Below are 25,689 nucleotides of genomic sequence, written 5' to 3' on the forward strand. Positions count from 1 at the left end.
TTATTTTTCTTTTATTTCTTTTTATAAATTTAGAACTTTAAATCATTTGAGAGAAATAATTTTTAAGATTCCATTTGCCATCGTATTATTGGACTTGTAAACCCCACATGTGTACCATGTCAGTATACCTAATGGAATCTTAACATAACAACAAATTAATTTCCAAGGAACAATTTCAAGGACGTCAATGATGGATCTTGAAATTGAGAAACCAAAATGAGAATTTAGGTCAATTTCAAAAATCATTGATGATAAAAATTGCTTTTATTTTGTGAGAATTCCATACTAATGACACTTGGATGCTCTACACAATTTCACCCCAAGGTAAAAAACCAAACTTAATAAAATAGTCATTCTCGGTTAAATTTAGTGTAGTCCTATCATTTTTATTTGGTTTGAGTATGTCTCATCATCACTTCAATTCAAGCCTCAAACTCGACCGTTGTATGCAAATTCATCAATAAACTCAAAAGAGAAAACGATAATTAAAAGTGTTGGTGGAGGGTGTGAGACTATAAAGTTCGTAAGGAAGATTGAGAGTTGAGACGTGTTAGATACGAGAAAAGAAAATGTTTTTTATTTGAAAAGTATATTAGAAGATGCAAAATGTCTTAAAATCACTTTGTTTTTGGGGCAAAAAAGCTCTACAATCACAAATATAAATTATTCATATCCACCGAAAGATAGAAAATTATATATTGCATCTCTCTAATAAAGACGTCGTATAACCCGTCAATTTTCAACTTTCTAGTGGCAAAGCCAAGAACCGGACGAATCAAAATCCCAAATCGATCCGGTTCATTACATAATTCATGGCTCAAATTCATTCCGTCACGCCTTACACAGATACACTCTTGATGGGCGGCTCAGATTAAAAGCAAGAACTTCACACGTTCATTACGTACTCACGAGTCACGACACGCGCAATTGACCCGAGAGGGTAAAGGCAAATTAGGGTTTGGATTTTCTAGCTGAAAGTAAAATTGGGGATTTCAACAATTGAAGCAAGAGGTCGGAGGAGAGCGCTCCGATTTCCAATTCGAAACGCGTTCGGTAAAGGTAAAGTTCTGAACTAAGTGTTTGAAAGAAATTGCTGCTTCTAAAATTTCTGTACATTTTCTGTGGTTTTTCATGCCGTCGATTTTACTTGTTTGACCTCGATTTTTTATCCAATTGCCTTGTGCTGGAAACTGTTCTTCTAGTTCCTTATATATAATATATTAGGGTTTAGTGCAAAAACCCCAATTCCGTTGGTGTAAATTTTTCTAATTTATTTTTTATTTTTATGAATTATCAGACAAATTTACTGATTGCTGTCTTTTCTTACCCTAACAGAATACTGTGATATTAGGGTTTAGATATGGATGTCGACGTTGATCACTATAAGGTTCTTGGTTTACCTTCCGGCGAGGAAGGCTCCAAGCTTACAGAGAATGATATTAAAAAGGCTTATCGAGCGAAGGCTTTGGTGTTGCACCCTGACAAGAGGCCCGATGATCCTGATGCCCCGGCCAACTTCCAGAGTCTCATGTCATCCTATGAGATACTCAAGGATGAGAAGGCCAGGAAACTGTTTGATGATTTACTCAGAGTTAAGAGAGACCAGCAGCGCCGCCATTTGGAACGCGATTCCAAGCGACAGAGGATGGTCTCTGATCTTGAAGCAAGAGAACGATCTGCCTTTGCTCCGGATGCGGCTGCCAGAGATAGAGCAGAAGAGGAGAGAATATCTAGGAAGCTTAAAGAAGAGATTGAGAGAATACGCAAGGAGCATGCAAAGAAAGGGGCGGCAACTGATTTTGCTCCCAAGAGAGAGACTGTTGGAGTTGGCAACGGAAATGTGGGTGGTGCAAAGGTAGGGTTGGATGAGGAGAAGATGCTTAAAGTTTCGTGGGAAAATGTTGGTGAAGGCTATACGGCAGAGAGGTTGAGAGGTTTGTTCTCGGTATTCGGCGAGGTTGAAGATATTGTCATCAGGGGCAAGAAGAAGAGAGGTTCGGCTCTTGTTGTGATGGCGACTAAAGATGCAGCTGTGAGTATGCTACGATTTTTTTATTTGTCCTTTTTAATTTGAACGTTTATTTTCTTAATGCGCTAGTTACTTATGATGGGTTTACTATTTGTAGGTTGCTGCAACGGGAACTCTGTTAGGTGATCTTTCTAATCCATTGCTGGTTATACCTCTTAAACCAGTGTCAGTGACTGATGCTCCACCAGTTCAGAGGCCTGAGGAACCTGATCGACTTAACCATTTGGTTGGGGCTGGATATCAATCGTTTGAAGATTCTGTTTTGCAGAAACTGAAAAAGGTTTGACTCGGGTCAACTTTTCTTTATACCTAATCTAAAGATTGCTATTATCATGATGAGACTTAATAAAATGTCACTTGTCATGTTAATGTGACATTAAGAACGTGCATCCAAAAGCTTGGATATAACCTCTTTTCTTTACTTGTCGAAAAGAAAAGTTACCTCTCTTATCTTTTGATTGTACTGTCACTGCTGTTGTATTTTTGTTATTAGATGTTTTTGTTATACAATTTTGCATCTTATCAATTTGAAGCAGAATATATTGTGAATTAACTGGATCATTCACGGACTGTTATACTGCATGTAGTTGTAGTGTTAAAAGGACAATAAAGTTGCAGATGCTCACTTCTCTGACAGCGGTTTTATATTTGATTTATTATTTCTAAATCGTGACCTGCACTTTCTATTACATCAGTTCTCAGTCTTTGTCTCGTTTCTCTAATGTAGGCTGGGCAGAAGCAAAAATAGTATTCATAAGCATGAAAGTGTGATGATCCCAAAAGCACTACAAGGTTCATGATCTTGCAAATGGTAAGAACCACCTATAATTTCCATTAACTCATATATATTCCAGTTGGAGCCCGGTTTCTATTTTCGTTACTTTATTTCTGAAAATAGGTTGTGCTTTCCAAATACATTTTTTAAGGTGCATGACAAGCAATTTCTAATCATATATATATATAGGAGCAATATGCTTTTGCCTACGGATCCAGGTACCACGTGGCAAGGGAAAGCTTATCATTCCCCCTATGATTGGAGCAAAGGTTGCTCAAGGCATTTGAAACCGGTTGTTTGGGCCTGCATTTCTCTTAACCAAAATCTATTTGTGAAAACTTACAAATAGGGAACTCTTACATGCCTGCAGGCTAATATACTATAATTCTTGGATTTGCGGGGAAGTCGTGGGGAGTCCTCAAGTCTCAAGATTGTGCAAGAGAAGTGTATTAACTGGTGTGTTGCCATTGTAATAAATCACATTAGTTACTGAGAGCTCGGGACTAGCGTTGAAGTTTGTGCTTGTATACTAACATTCTACATTCTCAAGGTTAGGACGGAATTATTTCTGTCGCCATTGTGAATTGGGTGTGGGGTTAATAATCAGAGATATGACCTTTTGATTCACTTCAACAGAGTTTGAGGTTTCATGTTGTGCCATTTCACAAATCATTGTACACTTTGTATTGTATCAATTCATGATTCACTTTGGTTTCCATTTGTTTCACTGTTTTTCGTTTCTATTCAACACTATGAGATTTGCATTCAGAACATCCTCAAATAACGTGAAGATTAAGTGTCGTTAGACCAAATGATTGGCAATCGTACTTTTCACTGTTAATCCTCCGCCACTATATATTCCTTGTTCGTTAAGCAGAGTTGAATGTCTTATATTTTGTGGGAAAAGTCATTGCTTAATACGATTACATTTATGTCCTGATGATTGAAGGACAGGTGTCTGAGAGTTGGTGGTGCTTGGCATGTAACTATGTGGATTCTACTCTCTTTAGGTTTAACACCTCCACAAAAACATTGGAACTTAATTCATTCATAATTGTTGCAAAATCAAAAGGTCATATTAGAGAAGTACGATAATTTAAAAAGCGTGATTCTGAAAATTCCGACCCTTCTCAAGGAAAAAGATTTGGACCTTTCTATTTTCTTATTATGTTTATCAAAACGATAGTGATATGTGGGAGGACAAATAGAACTCAAAAACTCTGCTGTAAGGGTCAATGCTCTTAATCAGTTGAATTACGAGCTCTTTACTCGTTTTTTTATGCATCTTTTAACTATGGAATCATTGATTGTGCTTATTGTCGCGAATTGCAATTTTACGGGAAGAGCGCAAGTAGTATTACTACTAGGCCTAAGTGGACTGGATTTGGTACTACTATTGTGATAGAATGTTTTGCTCTTAAAAGTGAGCATTTGACATTGTGTTTCTCAAGCAAGCTAGCATATAACTCCTTTCAAGAGATTTCTTTCAAACACGTTGTCATGGAAGCGAATCACTTACCAGCTTTTTGAGCGAAGATGTTTGAAGACTCACGATAATTTTTTTTTTTTTTACAAATGATGAAATAATTTACATTAAATTTTGATAAATAATGGGAGGGAGATTCAAACACGAGACCTCGAGTGCATGAGTGTTGGTCTTAAATTACTGAGTTACATACAAGTCACTTGTGAAGACTCAAGGATTAGATGGTATATTTTCTTCAAGAATAATTCACAAGTGAAAAAATGCATTGAGATGTGAGCAATCACAGCTTGCTATTCAATTTAAATTTTTTCATAACAAGATGAGTAATAAAAATATAATTTTTACACACTATTTTTAACTTTTTACATACTTATTTTTATTTATAACCATTAAATTAAACAAATTAAACGAAGACAATAAAATGTGTGCAAGTGAAAAGTTAAAAACGACGTAGAAAAGAACATTTCTTCGTAAGAAAGGGAGAAACAAGGAACTCAAAAGAAAATGATTAAATAATTATATGATAATTTAATGTATTATTACTTGAACAGAGATCATCGTCCTTTGCCTCGCCTCCGCCCACCAAAACCCCTCCAAGCTGTCCTAAAATCCCATTTTCTTCTTCTCTCTGCTCAAAACCCCCAGAGCCTGCGTGCGCTTCCAAATTCCAGGTTGCAGAAAACCAAAGCCTTCTCTCTTTATTTCAATGGCGGCGACCGCCCCGTGGCATCCCAAGGAAGAAGGATTCGCGGCGATCTGCGGGCTGCTGGAGCAGCAGATTTCGCATTCGGCTTCCTCCGCTGACAAGTCTCAGATTTGGCAGCAGCTCCAACATTACTCTCAGTTCCCCGATTTCAATAACTACCTTGCGTTCATTCTCACACGTGCGGAGGTATGCTCCCCCTCCCTCCACTTCCCCGCAATTATGTATTCATTTCCAATTTGAATCAGTAAGGTTTGTGTTAGTGTGTTTTCAATTTCAATTTGGTTTGATTTGATTTGGATGGATATTGTGTCTGATTGGACTGCATAATTAGAAATCGATAGTCGTTTTTCGAGATTATCGGGGAATTGCGGGTTTTGGTCTGATGGAAGTTATGGGTGCTGAACATTAGGGGTTAGAATGTTTGCTTCGCAATTCGGATTGTTCTGATTGCATTTGGTTTCTGTTCTCTTGGTTTCGACAGTGGTTTTAAGCTGGCAAGACCAGAAAAGTCTTGGAAACTTCAGACGTTTGTCCACAAATCCTTGTTTATGTAGAAACTGTTTGCTGTGATCAAATAGTCAGATAGTTTACAATCCTGTTGCGTGGTAACATGTGTTGTGAAGAAAATGTGATTTCATGTTTATGGTGGTTGGTTAACATAGCAAGACAGTTTTCAGTTTCTATGTGCTGACGGAACTTTAAATTTGGGTAAATTATGGACAGGGTAAATCAGTGGAGGTTAGACAGGCGGCGGGATTGCTTTTGAAGAATAATCTTAAAAATGCTTATACTTCCATGGCTCCTGCATACCAGCAATATATAAAATTGGAATTATTGCCTTGCTTAGGAGTAGCAGACCGACACATCAGGTCTACAGTTGGGACCATAATAAGCGTTGTTGTTCAGCTAGGGGGAATTTTGGGGTGGCCTGAACTATTGCAAGCTCTTGTAAGTTGTTTAGACAGTAATGACCTAAATCACATGGAAGGTGCTATGGACACATTATCCAAGGTAAACGCGATGATTACATTCATTTCCCATGCATATTTCCTCAAAGTTCCTTTATTGTGGAGATACATTAGTGTTTTTTTCTCGTTGTTCTGCTGTGATCAACTCTACCTATGGGTTCATGATTGATCAAGAATTTTGGGTGAAGGATAAGCAAATGTTTTCCTGCTAGTTGCTTGTATGCATATCTTGATACATTTGTAGCTTTCTGTTTGAGGAAAAAAAGATTCTGCCAGGTGCAGCTTTTTGTTTGTCAATTGGCCTTTCTTGCAAGAAGTGCTATTAACTTAAACAAAGTCACGCAGTAATTTAAGTGCTGTAATGCTATTATCTTTTCCCTATAAAGAGGTTCTATTATCTTGAATCATCTCATGCTGGGAGAATAGGTTTCAATAGGACCCTGCTCTAAGTCTACAAAGGGCTAATTGTTTCTGGTATGAGAGAGTATCCTTTCTTATTGTCAGTGGTTTTGAAAAGACTCTGTGCTCTAGCTTTTGTGTGCATCAAACCCTCTGTTTTTTATCTTCACCCCTTATCAGATTAAATTCAATGAAGTTATTTATAGAGACCATTTATGTTATTTTGGTATCACCTTCTGATAGCATCTAACAAGAACGGATATTGTAACAACTATAGTAGCTCCTAACTGCAGCTCTTAATAGTGATGGCACAATCAGAACCTATTTATTTTTATGACATCGATGTTGTGATGTATTACAGATATGTGAGGATATACCTCAAGTGCTTGATTCAGATGTACCTGGATTGCCTGAACGTCCCATCAACGTATTCCTTCCGAGATTACTTAAGGTAAAATTAAGATTGCTGTATTGTGTTAGAACTTTGTGGTTTTTATTCCTTATAAATGAATTTTCTAGCATTTGACCGCATACCACTGAAAGGTTTGGTTGCAAAGGACTTTAAAGTTAATACTTTCTGCCTCCCCTCCCACTTTCTCTCTGAACTTATATTATATATGAACTTTTACTGATAATCTTTTTTTATTCTTTTGGTCTGGTTGGCTCAACCTGCGTTCCCTTTACACAGTTTTTCCAATCACCACATGCATCGCTTAGAAAGCTTTCCTTGGGTTCTGTAAATCAATACATTATGTTGTTGCCAGCTGTAAGTATATCTCAAATCTCTTGGTACCTTTTCAACCTTTTTCTGATGATTGGGGGTGGTAGAAGCTATGTGTTCTATTTGATTTCAGGCTTTGCATGCATCCATGGATCAGTATCTTCAAGGTTTGTTTATCCTTGCTAATGACCCGTCTTCAGAAGTGAGGAAATTGGTGAGTGCATAAGCATCGATTTATCTTATTTGGGTTAATTCTGAAGCTAAAGGTACCGCATGGAAGTTGAATTAGCAGTTCCACATTTCAGATCAAAAAATTTTCCTTCAAAGTTAACTTCCATTTACGATTTAATTTGCTTGCTATTCAGTCTTACAATCAAATAACGCTACTATAATGGCTTTACAATGTTGCTTTCATAAGTTGTCTTTGTTCTCATCTGCTTTCGTTTTCTCTGTTCAACAGGTTAGTGCAGCATTTGTGCAGCTAATTGAAGTCCGTTCGGCATTCTTGGAGGTGACATATTGCCCTGTCATTATAGTCTTGCCCTAGTTTGTGTTATTTCCATTATGTCTGTGCTACATGCATATGTTGTGTATAATATGGAACAAAATTGTATTAATCCGGTATGCATTCTATCAGGCATCTTACTTTATACTTCTATCTGTAATATTTTGGGTTGGTGTATATGTATATACATGTGTGTGTGCATATATATGTGTGTGTAGATATGCACACAAACACATCACAACACATACACACATATATAACCTTACTTTTGATCTTTTTCTCATATTTCTCTGATCATGGTTTTCTTATTGTCATCCATTGTCCTTATCATACTTTGAAGTGACTCTTACCTGGTACTGCAGCCACATTTGAGGAATGTAATTGAATACATGCTGCAAGTCAACAACGACACTGAGGAAGAAGTCGCTCTTGAAGCCTGTGAATTTTGGTACTCTCTCTTAATTGAATATTTTCAGCATTAGCTTATGATTCATTGGTTTTCATAAATTGAGTGAAAAAGTTGGTTTGGTTACGAGGGTCAGTTCATTAGGTTTTGTTTAGTCTTGATGTACGTTTCATAGCCTTTTCACTTCTCTTATAATTCTGCTTTCTATTTAGTCTTAATGTATGTGTCAGCCTTTTGCTGTCTCTAATAATTCTGCTCCCAAGAAATAAGAGTTACTTTTAGAATTGACAACATTTCGATCATTTGCATGACATTGATGTCATTACCATACCAATATACACTAGGTTTCAAGCATCAACTTAGTAATTAGTATCTATTCATTCACACACCAAGTTATTTGCCTCTATACTCCCTCTATCTAAGCTTCTTCCGCATAACTTGCTAATTGTTAATATCAATACTAGGCTGAGGTAGTGGTGAGAAATAGTATGGGTGGTGGAGAATCGAATGCGGTGGGCTAGTGTGGTTGGTGAGCTAAGGAGGTAGTTTTTTGACAAGGAACAAGAGTGATGTTTGATATTTGTAAAAATACCACATTTCAGATCGGAGATGAAATTCCATGAGTGATGATGAGTGATGATGGAAGAGCATGATATGACTACCTTATATGTAAAATGGCGTTTTTTGGATTCCATAGCTTTATCTGTTTCTCGTTTTTCGTGAATCCTGGAGATACTTTTCTTGCTTATATATTGTTATTATTACTTGAAAGATCTCTTCTTGTGGTTGGCATGTACTCAACCTATGTTATTGTATATTATTTTCATTTGACATTCAGTGGTTTGACATAGGTCTGCATATTGTGAAGCTCAATTACCGTCTGAGAACTTAAGAGAGTTTTTGCCACGCCTAATTCCGGTAGAGCTAATAGTTTGTTGAACTTTATCAAATTTTGATAAACCATACTTACTATGGAGTCTTTGGAATGATTTTTTAACACACCTGGTACAACTTCTGCAGATTTTGCTATCAAACATGGTTTATTCTGATGATGATGAGTCCCTTGCTGATGCTGAGGTTATTTCTGGGTTAATTTATGTTTTTGGGTGATTTTGGATTGGCATTTGTTGTAGTTTGATATTTATTTGGCAATACTTCATTGTTGCAGGAAGATGGATCTGTCCCAGACCGTGATCAGGTTCATACAGACGTATTTTGATTGTTTTATGATTTTTTTGGTATCTTAAGTTGCACCCTTGATTTATGGAGCTGATATTTGCACTGCAGGATATCAAACCTCGGTTTCATTCGTCACGCCTTCATGGATCTGAGAACGGGGAAGATGATGTAATTTTACACACCAGTATTTGCTGTTTCTTATTAAAATTGTTTGTTAGATTACTTGGACTCCATTAAATATTACTGAAAATTTTGTACTTGATGTTGGGTTTAAGTATGAGGGCAGCATGTAGAAAATCTTTTAAATGACATGATTTTGGATAATGACAGGATGATAATATTGTTGGTATATGGAATTTACGCAAATGCAGTGCAGCAGCTCTCGATATCCTGTCAAATGTGTTTGGCGATGAGATTCTCCCAACGCTGATGCCCTTTGTTCAGGTTAGTGATTTGTTTGGCGTTAAAGTAAAATAATTACTTGTGAAGATTTTATTCTTTTTTTTCCTATAAAAATAATTTTATTTTTTCAGCCTCCCATTTTTTTCTTAAAGATTTGGATGATTTAGAAAATAACTTGGATGGTTCTCTTCATTAGAGGATTACACAGATCTTTAAATTGGAAAGTTACTCAGTTCCCCTCCGAAAAATGCAGGTTCCAGTAGTCTTTTGGTTTTCTTAGCTCATACATGCATGTTCATGTTTATTTTTCTCCGTAATCTCTTCGTGAAGTAATTTGAAAATTATGCTTCAAGTTTCTGTTATGTGAAATGCACTGGCAGGACTTGTGTTGTATTTGGGCAGGTGATGATTAAGTAAGTTGAAGAAGATTTTCAAATAGATTGCCAACTTGCAACAAGAATGAATTGTAGTTGTACAGCTTCTCTATTGCTGTATGGGTTGGCCTTGCCTTATAATATTGGAAAATAGACATGTATAGAATAGGGCTATCTGGACCTGCTTTTCATCAAAAGGAAATGAAGGAAGTAGATTTAGTTAGTTAGTAGAATCTTACGATTGGATAAAGGTCAATGTAATAGTAAGATTAATTGCCTTGTAAGGTTTTGAATAAGGGGTAGCTAAAATTGTTTGCCTTGTAAGGTTTTGAATAAGGGGTAGCTAAAATTGTTCTCACTTTTCTAATGAATACTACTGTTTAAATACATGTTGTAACATCTCAAACATTTGCAGGCCAAGTTGGCCACCAGTGATGATGAAACCTGGAAAGGAAGGGAAGCTGCTGTTTTGGCTCTTGGCGCCATAGCTGAAGGTTGCATCAGTGGTCTTTATCCTCATTTGAATGAGGTAATATCATCTGGCCTGATTTTTTTTCCTTATTTAGAAGAGAATTAAATGTTTATTACCATAAGCTTCAATCAACACGAGAATTTCACTTATAAATACACCCAATAAAAACAAAAGTTTTATTTAAAGATTTTGAAGCGGATTGTCCTATTCTTTTGTCATTGCTTTTGAGATTTTCTTCATTTGTGTGCTTGCTGTCCATTGGCTTCCTTTTACCACTTTTCCTGGAGAAGATTAGTTTCAAGTCACACCTGCTTATCTGTTTTCCATGCTTAAAGCATTTTAAAATTTCAAAAGAGTTGTCATCTTTATTTTTTATATATGTAGATGTAGATCAATGTTCTCTTTCTAGATATGCCTACTATATTGCATTCTAGGTGCCGCACTGAATTTGGACTACATTTTTAAATAATAATCTCCCCTATCAATTGTTCAGGTTGACAATTTGAAAACTATCTAGTATGAGAAAACATTTCCACAAATATGCAAGCTGTACGTTTACCCAAATAAGAAGAAACTAAAGCTGTATGTTCTATTATATTGCTCTGTGTACACGTTCTTGATTACTGAACTGCTCAAGTACAAATTGATTTCCATTGCAGATTGTTGCATTTTTAATCCCCCTTTTAGACGATAAGTTTCCACTTATAAGGAGTATTTCTTGTTGGACACTTTCTCGTTTCAGCAAGTTCATTGTTCAGGTATGTAAATATACCTATGCTTTAACTTTCTTGTTCTGGTATATCACTCAGTTTTGCTATTTCTAGTAATTTGAAAAAGGAAATCTGGAGAGCACATGTTTTCCTTTGCAGATTTTCATGCATTGAAATTTATTCCACTAATTCGTACTTGAATTTTTTATGTTTAAAATTCTCTCTTTATCCGAATATATATCAGTTTTTAAAAAAAACTAGTTTTAAGACTAACCTAGGCGGTTATGGGGCGGGGCTATGAAGAAAACGACTTTGCCCAGTGGGAATGGGCTATAGACTAGCCCAAATGCCTAGGCTATCGCCTTAGGCGCCTAGGTGACCTGGGCATCAAAATTTCTTTTTTTAAAAACAGCCCAAACGCAAAACAATGCCGTTTTGGGCAGGTTTTTTTTTTTTTATTTTATTATTTTTATTATAAAATTCATGCTAATTTTATGTTTCTAACTTAGTTTTTATTAGTTTACTATGATTTTATGTTGTGAATTCAAGAAGTAATAATAAAGGTCAAATATTTGAGTGCTTGGCATGATTGCTTGATGGTTTTACAAAGAATTATATATATATATATATATATATATATATATAGAAAGACTTTGTAAAACCATCAAGCAATCAATGCCAAGCAATCAAATATTTGACCTTTATTACTTCTTCTTGAATTCACATCATAAAATCATATTAAACTAATATTTGGCTATTATATATATATATATATATATATATATATAGTGTATTAAAATAATTTTAGGTACCGTGAAACTATCGCCTTGAGGCTTTCGCCTAGGCGAGGGTATCCATGAAACGCCTTGGCTTTGCCTTTGCCTTTTGAAACATTGATATTTATGAATCATATAGTTTTCGCTTAATTATAGATATTGTACTTGCAATTTGGCATTTACCCATTTTTCCTGTCTCAGAGTGCTGGACATCAAAAAGGTTATGAGCAATTTGACAAAGTTCTTGTGGGTCTATTAAGAAGAATACTAGATAATAACAAGCGGGTGCAAGAGGCCGCATGCTCTGCTTTTGCAACTCTAGAAGAGGTTCTTATATAAATGTAGTCCAGTTCTTCCAATAATGTTGTTTAGCTATTACTTATCTGGTTTTAAGTAATGATTATTTATAACCTGCAGGAGGCAGCAGAAGAGTTGGCACCGCGTTTGGAAATGATTTTACAACACCTTATGTGTGCTTTTGGGAAATATCAGGTTTCTTCCTGACCTGTACCATAGAGTTTCTACAATTTGGACGTTTAGAGATTAAACACTGATTTTTCCCATTCTTTAGTTGATTATATATAACATTTCCGTATTGTCATTCAGAGGAGGAACCTCAGAATTGTATACGATGCTATTGGAACTCTAGCAGATGCTGTTGGTGGAGAGTTGAATCAGGTATTTTTGAATGATGAGTTATTAAGTTTATCAAATGCGAATGATTGTGCCAATTGACCGTAGTATTGCTTTGCAGCCCACTTATCTTGAAATTCTGATGCCACCATTAATTGCAAAGTGGCAACAACTTTCAAATTCAGATAAGGATCTGTTTCCATTGCTAGAGTGCTTTACTTCTATATCACAGGTACATATCGTTGTTTCTCAGTTGTCTTTTGATTGTTTGCTTTTTTTATTCCGTTCTTTCTTTAGGTGTAATTTAACCCACTACATGTGTATATATGCAAGGCACAATGAAAGAAAAGTAATTTGTATTACTCTTTATTAGTGGTTACTGATTAGTAGATGGAATCACGAAGTTTGGATAGAGAATATGATTAGGGACGACTTGTTTAAAATGTCATTGCCATGAATAATAACTTTTTAGGAACATTATCTGCCTGGGAAGTAACTGAAGTGCATTTTATTGTTACTCTTGTTATTGTCTTTTGTACATGTGACATGTATGTCCAATAGATATTAATTTTTCTCATTTTAATAATGAGTACTTTATGAGCTAACAGCCTGAAGTAACATTGATTTGAAAAATAATATTAAGTGTTATATCTAGCGGGTACAAAGCTTGATTTGTTTACTTATTTACAGGCATTGGATGCTGGGTTCTCTCAGTTTGCTGAACCTGTATTTCAGAGATGCATAAGCATCATCCAGTCCCAACAACTTGCAAAGGTTCATTCCTGATCTTTTGATTGTACGTGAATTACGTGATAAGAATGAGCCTTTCACTAATTAAATATCTGGCTGTTTTCTTATGTAGATAACTTCTGTTTCTTTTACTAGGCTGACAATATATCTGTTTAGTTCTACCATGTGCTTTCTACAAGTGACTTCTAGGCCATCTAAGTAGTGTCATCCATCTTAATGTGTTCCTTTCCTAGTTTGAAAAAGTGGCTATGTGGAATGTCTCATATATTGTAGGGTTACATATACACACCATAATACGATGTTCTATTAAAAATTATATCTTGACTGCCTCTTAATGTTTTCAAAGGGGGGAGTAATAGCGTTCTTGCTTTCAAGTCATAGCTTAATTTGTATCTCTTGAAATTGGAGAAATCAACATTCCTAAACAGCTCGTCATGCATATGTGACATCAAAAGGCATAATATTTATCCTGTGATTCATAACTTTATTTGAGCATTCAGAGAAATCAATTTATACACGATTACCTCAATATGTCTGTCTGGAAACTGTGGAAGCCCCAAATGTTCCCAAGTCTCACTACATTCTGTATGCGCCACCTTTGGTATCTCTATTATAAGTGGTTTTTTATTTTCTTTTCCTTTAGGTGGTGGTAGGAAACATAAACTTTTAAAAATGAGAAAGGTTCGAAGCAAAACCTTTATCAAACCCTAGTAAGTATCAGGTTATGCTAACTCAAAACACTTGCTACACTAAAGGTCCTTAGATAGATGTCTTCGATCCTTGTAAATGTCTCACTATTTTTTAAAGTTTGTATGTAGTCCCTCAGGTGCCTTTAATATATTTCTACACGAAATGCTTGATTCATGAAAAATATGTACATTGGTGGTTCAGCTTGCAAGTTCACATGAGAACTTCTTTTGCAGGTCAATCCTGTACCCTCCGGGGTCCTGTATGATAAAGAATTTATTGTTTGCTCTCTTGATCTGCTTTCTGGACTTGCGGAAGGTCTTGGCAGTGGGATAGAGAGTTTGGTATTCTTCTTTCTCCAAGTTTCTTTATCAAGAATAAATATGGGATAATGGTATTTTTCATTATTAAGGTTCTCTGCCTGAATTCTTTCTTTTCAGAAATTTATATATTCGGTTCCTAGAAAGGAATTTGCCGAATGTATTCCCAGGGTTTGTGCATCGACCTCTCTATAGTGTTTCAAAACTAGTGCAGCATCTCCTTTGAAAATTACATGGATCCACTCTTATTCAATAGTCCATATTGCTTCCCCTTTTAATGTTTTGGCCTGTTCCATTGTTCAATTACAATATAGCTTGCACATAGAAATGGATTTTCATGTTTTCTCATTTGCTCTGCTCCAGGTTTCACAAAGCAATTTGAGGGACCTGCTTTTGCAATGTTGCACGGATGAGGCTTCGGATGTCCGACAGAGTGGATTTGCACTACTTGGGGATCTTGCAAGAGTAAGTTGAGAATATATCTACCCAATGATTTTTAATTTCTTCAGGTTGGGTTTCTGCCGCATCGGTGTGCATAATTTGAGAACTTAGGTCTAGTAACTTCCCCAAGGAGGAAACTACTAAATAATGTAAGGCTGCAAGGCTACTGTAGTGGAAGATACGAATAGCTGTTAATTTATATGTGAATGTATTTTTTAATGCCTAACCATGCTGTCTATGATTTGAGTAGGTATGCCCAGTTCATTTGCAACCTCGTTTGCCAGAATTTCTTGATATCGCAGCCAAGCAACTGGTATGTAAAAATTATCCGATGATTGTTACTATTGCTCATGGTAGTCATGAATCTTGATTAATTGATATATTGTGGTACAGAATACTCCTAAGCTGCAAGAAACTGTTTCAGTTGCAAACAATGCATGTTGGGCCATTGGAGAGTTAGCAGTTAAGGTAAACATTTCCATTCATACTGGAGTATTCCCAATACCACATTAAAATCTGGTTGTACGGACATGCCATGATGTTGGGTAGATATTAGATTTAGATTGTAAAGCTTCAGCTGAGATTTTTTGCAATTTAATGACTTGAAAATTTGTGGTTGATTGCACTCTTTTTAGATGATCATTAGAAGTGCATAATGTTTTCTCATCTATGGGAGGTCATGGCGTCTGCCATCATATTCCCATGCTTTGGTAAACTGGCACAGAACTTTTTCAGCTTTGTGTATATATCTACTTTAGACAAGCAGAGAGAGCTCTACGTATGTTTAACACACGCTGGTAGTTTATTTTTCTAGATGTAATGATAGACGGTGGGGATTTTATTAAATTCTGTATTCTTTTCTAAATATAAGCAAGCTGATTCCGTGCACAAACACATGGTTTGAAGTTCTTAGCAAACTTTTGTTATCAACACACACACATACACATGCATTTGTCTGTTCGTATAGTCGGGTTGGTTTCTTATGTTTCTTTCAATTTCAGGTTCGTCAAGAAATTTCTCCAATTGTTATGACAGTTATATCTTGCTTAGTTCAAATCCTTCAACACGCAGAGGTCATTTCTTTTCCATTATAATTGCAATATGTACCATGGAGGATGTGCCATCTTATAATTGAATCTCTTGATGCTGAGCAGGAGCTGAACAAGTCACTAATTGAAAACAGTGCTATCACCCTTGGGAGGATTGCGTGGGTCTGTCCAGAGCTTGTGGCTCCCCATATGGAGCATTTCATGCAACGATGGTGCATTGCTTTGTCAATGTAAGTTCTATATATCTACATCTGGCATATTAATCACAGCACTCAAGTAGCGCAGCACCAGTTGTAGTAATATAGTATTATAAGTAATGTGTATTGTCCAGTTTGACGATTGGGCAATGGACAATATACTTTCTCATATTGAAGTTAATAGACAAGATGAATGCCTGAGAAACTATATTGTCCACTTTTCTTTGAAAATGTGGCAGTGAATCAAGTATTATGTCATAACAATGGTCTGCTTCTGACATGCAAAAGTGTTTGTAACAGGATACGTGATGATATAGAAAAGGAGGATGCCTTCCGAGGTCTTTGTGCTTTGGTATGCATCTGCTTTTCTTGATTTTTCTTTTCCATGTATGTGCCACATGAATTTCTATTTACACTTTAGCTTGGATTTCATTAATTTTTCAGGTTAGAACCAATCCATCCGGAGCATTGAATTCACTCATTTATCTTTGCAATGCTATTGCAAGTTGGCATGTAAGAATCTTACTATTCTCATCTTAGATGTATGAGTGTTTGTGTTTTTGTACAAGCTCAAAGTTGTGATTTGTTATGTTGTATAGGAAATAAAGAGCGAAGGGCTTCATAATGAAGTTCACCAGGTGTTGCATGGTTATAAGCAGGTTAGTGTTGCTTTTTGAGATTATGAAATTGAATTGTTATTTACTTATTTTTTTATTTTTCGTGGAAATTTTATAAACACAAACAATATGAAACCTTGCCGAAAATATTTTAGTTTCATAGTGGGAGTGAAAATTTTCATTTTGAGATAGATGATGCAGAATAAGCCCAACACATTTTGATTATTTGTTTCAAATATATAATCCATCAGATGCTTGTGAATGGCGGAGCATGGGACCAGTGTATGTCTGCCTTGGAGCCACCAGTGAGGGAAAAGCTTTCAAAAATATACCAAGTGTAGTACTGTACGCATAGCTGATGTATTGTACCGCCTGGCTCTCTCCTCTTATCAGATCTCACAAGAGCTCTGTATTGCGTCCAAACTGTTGATTTTGTGCATCAACATTGCATTGTGGTCAGGATTTTTACAAGCCAGGTCCAAATTTTCAGTCCCATAATTTTTGGGAAAGTTTTGTTGTTGACTCAAATGAAAGCTTGAAGTTAGCCTGGAATTGGTCTGTACAGCGCATGGCTGGACAAATGAATCTGCATAGGCTTCGGACGATATGGTGTACAGTGCTGAAGGTGTGTTTGTTCTTGTTGTCTTGTATTTAAAGAGAGGCAAGAAGTATCTTGTTCCCGTCTTGTATCAATAGATTTTACGTGTTAGATTTAGAGTTTTGCACAATTCTGGAGGTTAGGGTTTGTGTCGGTGATTCCCGCAGATTTGGTACCGCCCACGGGGGGGAGGGGGTACCATTTAGCTATTAGAATTTTGCATTAAAGTTTTCCATTGTTTCGTATATTGTTCAGAAAGCTGTAAACTTTATATTTGAGGATGGAACGCAGTTTATTCTTGCTGTGTTAAGCGGCTGTGATATTTGAAACGGCCGAACGCTAAAATGTTCTGTAACGGTTTGCATTGCGAATTGATTTGAGTGTGTTATTTGTTTCATCTAAATTTTACGTGTTGTAATAGCAGCAAGGTTTTTGGATGGAGATTCCTCGTTTGAGTTGCAAGGTAAAATGCATCGACTGGCAAGAGTCTAGGTTATGGTTTTTGTTATGCAAATTTTGGCGAAGCGCATACTAGAACTCGTGTGAAAATTGCTTTTATAACACTTTCTATGGTCACAATTTCAGGGTCAGTAAAGCACTCTCTTGAAAAGCACTTTTTGGATCATGAAAGAGATCTATTTCACAACTTCAAAACATCTAGGTCAAAAACACTTTAATTTGTAATAAAAATTCAACTTGTTTCTAATGAAAGCACCTATGGCGTAAGTGCTCATGAAAGCATTGGAAGCAAGGAACGAGCAATTTAGGTTCGACCTGTTTGGAAGTGCCATATCAAAACTAAAAGCATTAAAAGTGTTTTTGACGATGTTTAGTCAAGAAATTTAAGACGAACGTGGATTACAAAAGCACTTTTTCATTAAGGACTTCATAAAGTCTTTTGATTTTCATTTTTTCTTTTCTTTTTAAGGAAGACTAATCCATGGTCCATTATGCGACTAGTAGCTCCAAAAATATAGACGATGAATGCAATAACTGGAAAGTAGAGAACATGTAAATCTATCAATACTTGTCGCCCAAGTAAAAACCTAGCTAACTCTGGAGGGAAGCTCCAATTCAAAACCAATAAAGAACATAAATTGTGAAGCAAAAGAAGAGAAAAAAAGAGACAAATAAACCACTAAACCAAATAGGTGGGCTGGTTGAAATCGCTCGTTCGGGTTTTCACCAACAAAATTAGCTTATAATGATTCAATTACCAGCATTTTGACCCTCATTGCCTACTAGACGCAAGCATAAATAAAACAATAGTGAAGGTCTATCTTGTTTCATAGGTATCTCTAATTGCTAAAAGAACAGGGTACACTATGATAATGTGCAGATTATGCTAAAACGGCACTCACATAATTTGGTGTGTTGTTTCGATAGCAACACACCAAAGGGGCGATGTTCCGTGGAATGTGCAATGTAGCGTCTCCAACAGATGAGCTCAGTCATAATTCTGGTATTGATAATTGGTCGTACTTCTGGTGATCAGGGGGTTCGCCTGAGAATTAAAGCCAACAAATAGCTGAGGGCAGAGTCTGTTGATGAAAGTGCCACGATGAGTAGCGCCACAAGAACAAGTGTAAGTGTAGCAGTCTTAAGCTGCACAAAATCAATAAAACAACCTCAGATTTGAACTACCAGGAATTGTTATCACTTTTGAATTCGATGAAAGATGGAGAAATAAGTATGCACTGGTTGACTTTAAAACATTGCAAAGTCACAACGTAGGATTCAAAATTCTACACCTTTCAAGTGTAGTTTTGTTTTGTGCATACCGTGCTACGGAAGCCTGGCCATTCGATGTACTTCAGCTGACTAGGCTGCTCAACCAGAAAAACGAATAACAATCTCAACCCCCTAAAGGAAGTAGAAAAACATCCCCAATCAATTAACGATAATTGCAATGTTTTGTTTATCACATATGATAATAGTACATATGCAAGACCACCAATTTGTGGTCTTAGTTATCAAAGGCAATTGACAAATCTATGATCTAAGAGGGGAAGGAAGTACCACACTGCTTCTTTGACAAGACTTAAAAAGTAGGGCTCCTGAGGTGAATCGTCATCAATTCTCAATTGACTATGGTCCCCTCCCACAGATGCAGCGCATATGGTGCCTACACGACGTGCAGGCAAATATTGAATCCCTCTTCCTCCTCTAACAATCTGCGATAACAAAGCTCTATCCTCAATATGCAAGCATCCACAAGATAATTGGACAGAGAGCATAAATTCCAAAACAAAAAGAAGAAAAAAGTACCCTTCTGGAAGTTACTGAAACATAATTGCAGTTATTGATTTTGACCCCATTACACTGTCTGATTCCAAACGGTAGTTTAGCATGACTGGAACGACGAACCAAACCTGTAATGTGGCAGATAAAGAACGGAAAATGTAGATTCAGTAGAATTTCCAACCAAGTACCACCCAAAAGAAACAAGAAGAGTCCAGGGATAGTAACCTGAACAGAAGCTTGCCACCGACTGCGAAACAGCCGCCATCCTAGGTCAAATTTGAAACAAATTATGAGAAACAAAATACAAACTCACATCCATATACCAATGGCAGCAGTGCTTGCTTACACACACAATCACGCAATTTGAGTCCTAAAATCTACCATCAACAACACATGAAAAACCCACAACCCAAAATAATTAAAAACAAAACAACCCCCAAACAAATTTTCAATTGGGATTCTTATTTATCTATTCAAAATTAATCTTATAGCAAATTCTTAGCCACCCCATCCCCAAATACTCAATTTTCTTTCAAATGTAGAATTTTTAGGTAGAGAAAACCAGGAAGCTACTGTACCTAACCAAATCTAAAATGTCACCAAATCTTCAATCAAAAATTGGTTTCTGGCAATCAAAATTTGAATTTCACAATAAATTCGCGAAGTACACAGAAAGCCTCCTACTGAGAGAACCCTAGTAAGATAGCACCCGAAACGCACCGTTTTGCTCTACCTAAGTGAGAGAGAAGAGGTGGTGCTTACCTGCTCGACCCGGTCGCTCTGGTTCGCGCGCGCGCACGCACACTGTCGTTAGTTGTATAGATAGAGAAGGACGATCAGAAAATGATGGACAATCGGACTGCCACCGTTTTGTTTCTCCTTCTGCCAATGCGCGGCGTTGTAACTAGTTAATGAGTAAAATAGGACGTAAAATTTAGAACTCGTTAATAAGTGCTTTTAAATAACGAAAAACATTTTTAGATAAAATATTTTTAGATACAAACGTTAGTAAAACTGCAAGTTAATTTTGAAAAAAATATTGAAGTGTTTCAAAAAAAAAAAACACATAACTAGTACTTTTAGCACGAAACACTTTAAGTACTTTTGAAATCTAAAAACATTTTCTCTAAAAACCATTTTAGTCATTTCAAAGAACTTGCAAACAAACCATTAGCGAATAGTTTGGTTTGAAATTTTTGATAAATAATAGCATTAGTGGGTGAAATTTCGTGTACAATTTAATATGAAATTAAGTTTGCTAAAAACTAACTTTGGGGGAATGTTGCTTTGGTAGATACGAGAATATAGATGGCGCATGTACTCTAACATACATAAAGTAATGCGCTGATACACAGCTACAAACAGTGTCACATCCCGGCCCGGGGCAGATCACTTCCCGGGCCGACTCCACCACCGTAGCACGATATTGTCCGCTTTGGGCTTACCATTCCCTCACGGTTTTGTTTTTGGGAACTCACGAGCAACTTCCCAGTGGGTCACCCATCATGGGATTGCTCTAGCCCCCTTCTCGCTTAACTTCGGAGTTCCTACGGAACCCGAAGCCAGTGAGCTCCCAAAAGGCCTCGTGCTAGGTAAGGATGGGAATATACATTTAAGGATCGCTCCCCTGGGCGGTGTGGGATGTCACAATCCACCCCCCTTAGGGGTCCGACGTCCTCGTCGGCACACACGCGACCAAGGTTAGGCTCTGATACCAAACTGTCACATCCCGGCCCGGGCGGGACTACTTCCCGGGCCCGCTCCACTACCGTAGCACGATATTGTCCGCTTTGGGCTTACCATTCCCTCACGGTTTTGTTTTTGGGAACTCACGAGCAACTTCCCAGTGGGTCACCCATCATGGGATTGCTCTAGCCCCCTTCTCGCTTAACTTCGAAGTTCCTACGGAACCCGAAGCCAGTGAGCTCCCAAAAGGCCTCGTGCTAGGTAGGGATGAGAATATACATATAAGGATCACTCCCCTGGGCGATGTGGGATGTCACAATCCACCCCCCTTAGGGGCCCGACGTCCTCGTCGGCACATTTCCGGTCAGGGTTAGGCTCTGATACCAATTTGTCACATCCTGGCCCGGGGCGGATCACTTCCCGGGCCCACTCCACCACCGTAGCACAATATTGTCCGCTTTGGGCTTACCATTCCCTCACGGTTTTGTTTTTGGGAACTCACGAGCAACTTCCCAGTGGGTCACCCATCATGGGATTGCTCTAGCCCTCTTCTCGCTTAACTTCGGAGTTCCTACAGAACCCGAAGCCAGTGAGCTCCCAAAAGGCCTCGTGCTAGGTAGGGATTGGAATATATATTTAAGGATCGCTCCCCTGGGCGGTGTGGGATGTCACAAACAGTGCTAGAAAAGCATACCGCTGAAAATAAACTTAATTACAACAATTAAATAGAGAGAATCCCAGACTTAAAACAAATATTCAGTTTTTTATGCCTACTTTTGAAATTCACATGTAATAACAATATATTTCGCAGTCAATCATACCCAAATAAATCGGAAGTCAAAGATCAACAATATGTTTGCATACCCGTATCATACCCAAATAAATAAATAATCGGAAGTTGAAAATTCACATGTAATTTTTCACTTTTCACCCATAGAGACCCAGTGTCACATTTTGATATGGGCGGGACCACTTTCCAGGCCTGACTCCACCGTAGCACGATATTGTCTGTTTTGAGCCCCCAAGCACACCCTCACGGTTTTGTTTCTGAGAACTCACATGAGAGCATACTCGCTTAACTTCGGAGTTCCAATGGAACGTTCGAGCTAGGTAGAGATGAGAATATACATATAAGGATCACACCCATGAATGATGTGGGATGTCACAATCCACCCCTTTAGGGGCCCGACGTTTTCGTCGGCACACCACGACCAAGGTTAGACTCTGATACCAAATTGTCACATCTCGACCCGGGCGGGACCACTTTCCAGGCCCGACTCCACTGTAGCACGATATTGTCCGCTTTGGGCCCCCAGCACACTCTCACGGTTTTGTTTCTGGGAACTCACACGAGAACTTCCTAGTGGGTCACCCATCCTAGGAATGCTTTCGCGTGAGTTCCCAAAAACAAAACCATGAGGGTGTGCTGGGGGCCAAAAGCGGACAATATCATACTACGGTGGAGTCGGATCCAGAAAGTAGTCTCGCTCGAGCCGGGATGTGACACCCAGATCTCATAAAAATGTCCAGTTTTTTTATGCCTTCTTTAGAAGCTAATTTCATTAGCAATTAAAGCAACCAAGCTCTCTCAACATCACGATTCAGAACCCCCTAGGAACCTAGAAATTTAATGAAAATTTTTCTAATCATTCAATTGGATTAGACAAAATCATGAATTTTTTTTCTACAGCCCAATTGTATTAAATCACAAATTTGAAGCAGATTTTGACACGCAATAAGTCAATAGGATAGGAATCGCTTCAGACTAACTTCGATGGCAGGGCCTCCGGAATCCCCCGATCCGAACCAAGCTCCTAAGTTATAGGGAGATGCCGTCGATGTGAAATTCAACACGCAAACCTTTGTCGCAACTGTGGCGCTTGGTGGTGGCGGGGGTTCCACACTGGGAGAGACTCGAGGAGAGGAATCTAGTTTTCTGGTTTAGAGAAAAGGGAATGAAGGAAAATAGTGGAGAAGAGGGAAAACACTGTTGAAATCTTGCAGGAACAATCCTAGGTAGAGCTTTCAAAACCAACCCCTTTTCTCTCCCTCGAATCGTGCACCCCCTGTGACTTTGTCTGCCTGCAAGCTGCATGCCTTCCTCTCACCACCAAATCCCTATCTCTCTCCCGACGGCATGCTCTCATCGAGTCCCACTGCAGCTCACAAACAAAGGAAATGAAGGTCTCTAACCCACCCAATCGATTTGAAACCCTACAGACTAAAATGACCATCGCACCCCTACCTTTCCACGATCGTCAACATGTGGCATGAAGATCAGCGGCAAAGAGAGTCAGTGGCAGCCTCATAAATAAAGTGAAATTTTGCTCCAAAGACTATTCATTTGTACAGTGCAATTGAAAAACCTTCTTTAGACTAGGTAATTAGGACTGTTTTAGATTTGATTATGAGCTAGTCTGGTATTGTTGTGATTTTCAAAAAGAAATTGTTTTTGTTGTTTTGTAAGAATAAACAGCTGTAAAATAAAGTTATTGAATATTTGACAAACTTTTTTTTTTGTTTTGTTTTGTAAAAGTGCTTTTAAAAAAGTGTCTGAGTATTTGATAAACTTTTATATAAACGTTGTGATATTTTAAATGACTAAAAATGATATTGTATTTAGGGAATTGTTATTGATACTCCAAAAATCTCATTCTACACTCCAAACTTTCTATTTTGGAAAGAAAAATACACTTGTGAGGAGTGTAGAATGAGATTTTTGAAGTGCCAATAACACTTTCCTGTATTTAATGTCATATAATTATTGTCAAGAAAATAATGTAGGGGTTGAGATTGTAATTTTGTAAAATATGCGGTTGTATACTTGCCATTTGAAAATTTCATTAAACGGGCACTGATCACTATGCTTTGAAAAAAAAAAACACTTGTTTTAGAAGCATGGCAGATCCTGCTTTTGATTTTCTATAATTTTCTACCGTCATTGACAAGAGTTTTTTAAAAAGCAATTTTTTGTTTGTTTTACCAAACATATTTGATGTTCCAAATTTTTTAATAAGCTTTTTATTTTTTATTTTTTAAAGCACCACAATCCCAAACCAACTATATGTATTAGTTAAAATAGAGAGAATGCGATTTTTGTGAATATTAAGTTGATTATGTATTATTAAAATTCAAGTTGTGCATGCATATACTTAATATATTCATCATCCAACTATCATATATAATATTCTCTCATTTTAGTTGCAAATATGATCGATAGATGATGAATGTATGAAATAAATGCACATGTACCGTGAAATCTCAAATTTTTATTTGAATAAGTGATCTCAATTGAAAATTGTCAAATAATAATAATAATAATGTTTCGTTGAAAGTCCCGACTTCGATTCATCTTTTTCCTTATGTATACAATGCTTACGAATAACCAGTTATGTACTTATTACAAAAAGCACTTCAAGTGCTTTTCGAAGATTAACTTGCAATTCTACTAAGCTTTGATTTTAAAATATTTTCTCTAAAAGGACTTCCTAAACGATGAGAAAGAGCGAGCAAGAATGGAAAAATTGTTATTAATATAGGGGATGCTATCCACACACCCCTTTTTACTTCCCTTACACTTTTTTAATTTTCGGCCATCATATCGAATAATTGAAGAACATCAAATGACAGAAATTAATAAGAGATGTGTGAGAATTAAAAAGATATGTGTGGATATCACACACATTAACATAAGCATGTGTTCAATCCTAATGTAACCTTCACTTATTTATACAGGAGAGATCTTCAAAACCAAAACCTAAAGAGCATGAGCAAATTTTAGGCACGTTTCAAAGGCTTAGCAAAGTGTAACATGACTATATATGCTCAGAATTAGGTCAAAATTATGAATTTTTTAGTAACTAAAGGAGAGTCGAACTTGAAACCTATTCTATTAAAAAAACATACATACATACATACATATATATATATATATATATATATATATATATTACTTGATTTAAAGTTTGTTGATAAGTTTAATCTCTTTTGAAGCCGCAGAGCACACATATATAAATCCTTATAAAATTATAGACAAATAGAAGCAGAGTGGTGAGCAATGACACAAAATGCACGCTGTGGTGGAAAAATATGGGTACGCATATTTTCAGACAAACTTGTTACAATAAGACCTACAAAAACACGTATAGGTTCGGAGACAGGATCTCCCAAATATATTTAAAAAAAAAGAAAAAAAAAAAAAAACAAGAAGATAAAACGTGTTACGTTGTATGTTCATCTACCCAAACCTTCAAAGTCTGCCGCCCTGCCTGCCTTGTTTCCAACTTCCTTGTAATCCTCACAAAAAGAAAATATATCCTTGCCAGTCTGAGCAGTCTTCGTATATTGCACTTAATTAACAAACAAACAATTAGGTAATAACTTTAATATAATTTGACCTGTCTTCGTCTTTCAATTTCGATTTTTCACCACCTTCTCATCCACCACCTTGAAATCATGTAAAGTGACTTGTTTACACGTTAATATAAGTCTTATGTGTTTTATTTTATGATACTACACTTTCAAGTATTAATCTGTTGCCAATTCAGATTATAATACAT

General features: G+C 36.9%; 3 protein-coding genes across 3 annotated transcripts; 2 read left to right on the plus strand and 1 right to left on the minus strand.

Moving 5' to 3' along the window:
* The first annotated feature begins 958 nt into the window (after positions 1–958).
* LOC137727407 (uncharacterized) lies at positions 959–2,578 on the plus strand. Its single transcript, XM_068466275.1, has 2 exons — positions 959–2,032; positions 2,127–2,578. The coding sequence occupies exons 1-2, from the start codon at positions 1,361–1,363 to the stop codon at positions 2,313–2,315; spliced, it is 861 nt and encodes a 286-aa protein (XP_068322376.1). The 5' UTR covers positions 959–1,360; the 3' UTR covers positions 2,316–2,578.
* A 2,239-nt stretch (positions 2,579–4,817) lies between these two features.
* LOC137727889 (transportin-1-like) lies at positions 4,818–17,575 on the plus strand. The gene is made up of 29 exons (XM_068466750.1): positions 4,818–5,182; positions 5,720–6,007; positions 6,725–6,814; positions 7,052–7,129; positions 7,218–7,298; positions 7,545–7,595; positions 7,952–8,037; positions 8,847–8,913; positions 9,016–9,072; positions 9,164–9,193; positions 9,283–9,342; positions 9,505–9,618; positions 10,366–10,479; positions 11,082–11,180; positions 12,110–12,235; positions 12,326–12,400; positions 12,515–12,586; positions 12,663–12,773; positions 13,232–13,315; positions 14,215–14,322; positions 14,662–14,763; positions 14,990–15,052; positions 15,133–15,207; positions 15,741–15,812; positions 15,894–16,018; positions 16,286–16,337; positions 16,430–16,498; positions 16,585–16,644; positions 16,854–17,575. The coding sequence occupies exons 1-29, from the start codon at positions 4,997–4,999 to the stop codon at positions 16,941–16,943; spliced, it is 2,685 nt and encodes an 894-aa protein (XP_068322851.1). The 5' UTR covers positions 4,818–4,996; the 3' UTR covers positions 16,944–17,575.
* Positions 17,576–17,683: 108 nt separating this feature from the next.
* LOC137727888 (uncharacterized) lies at positions 17,684–20,359 on the minus strand. The gene is made up of 6 exons (XM_068466749.1): positions 20,207–20,359; positions 19,670–19,710; positions 19,469–19,572; positions 19,220–19,374; positions 18,982–19,063; positions 17,684–18,805 (listed from the first exon to the last, which is right to left on the minus strand). The coding sequence occupies exons 2-6, from the start codon at positions 19,707–19,709 to the stop codon at positions 18,692–18,694; spliced, it is 495 nt and encodes a 164-aa protein (XP_068322850.1). The 5' UTR covers position 19,710; positions 20,207–20,359; the 3' UTR covers positions 17,684–18,691.
* Between the last annotated feature and the right edge of the window lie 5,330 nt (positions 20,360–25,689).

The sequence above is a fragment of the Pyrus communis genome, chromosome 3 (assembly GCF_963583255.1).
Source record: "Pyrus communis chromosome 3, drPyrComm1.1, whole genome shotgun sequence".
In the NCBI taxonomy this organism is placed as follows: Eukaryota; Viridiplantae; Streptophyta; class Magnoliopsida; order Rosales; family Rosaceae; genus Pyrus; species Pyrus communis.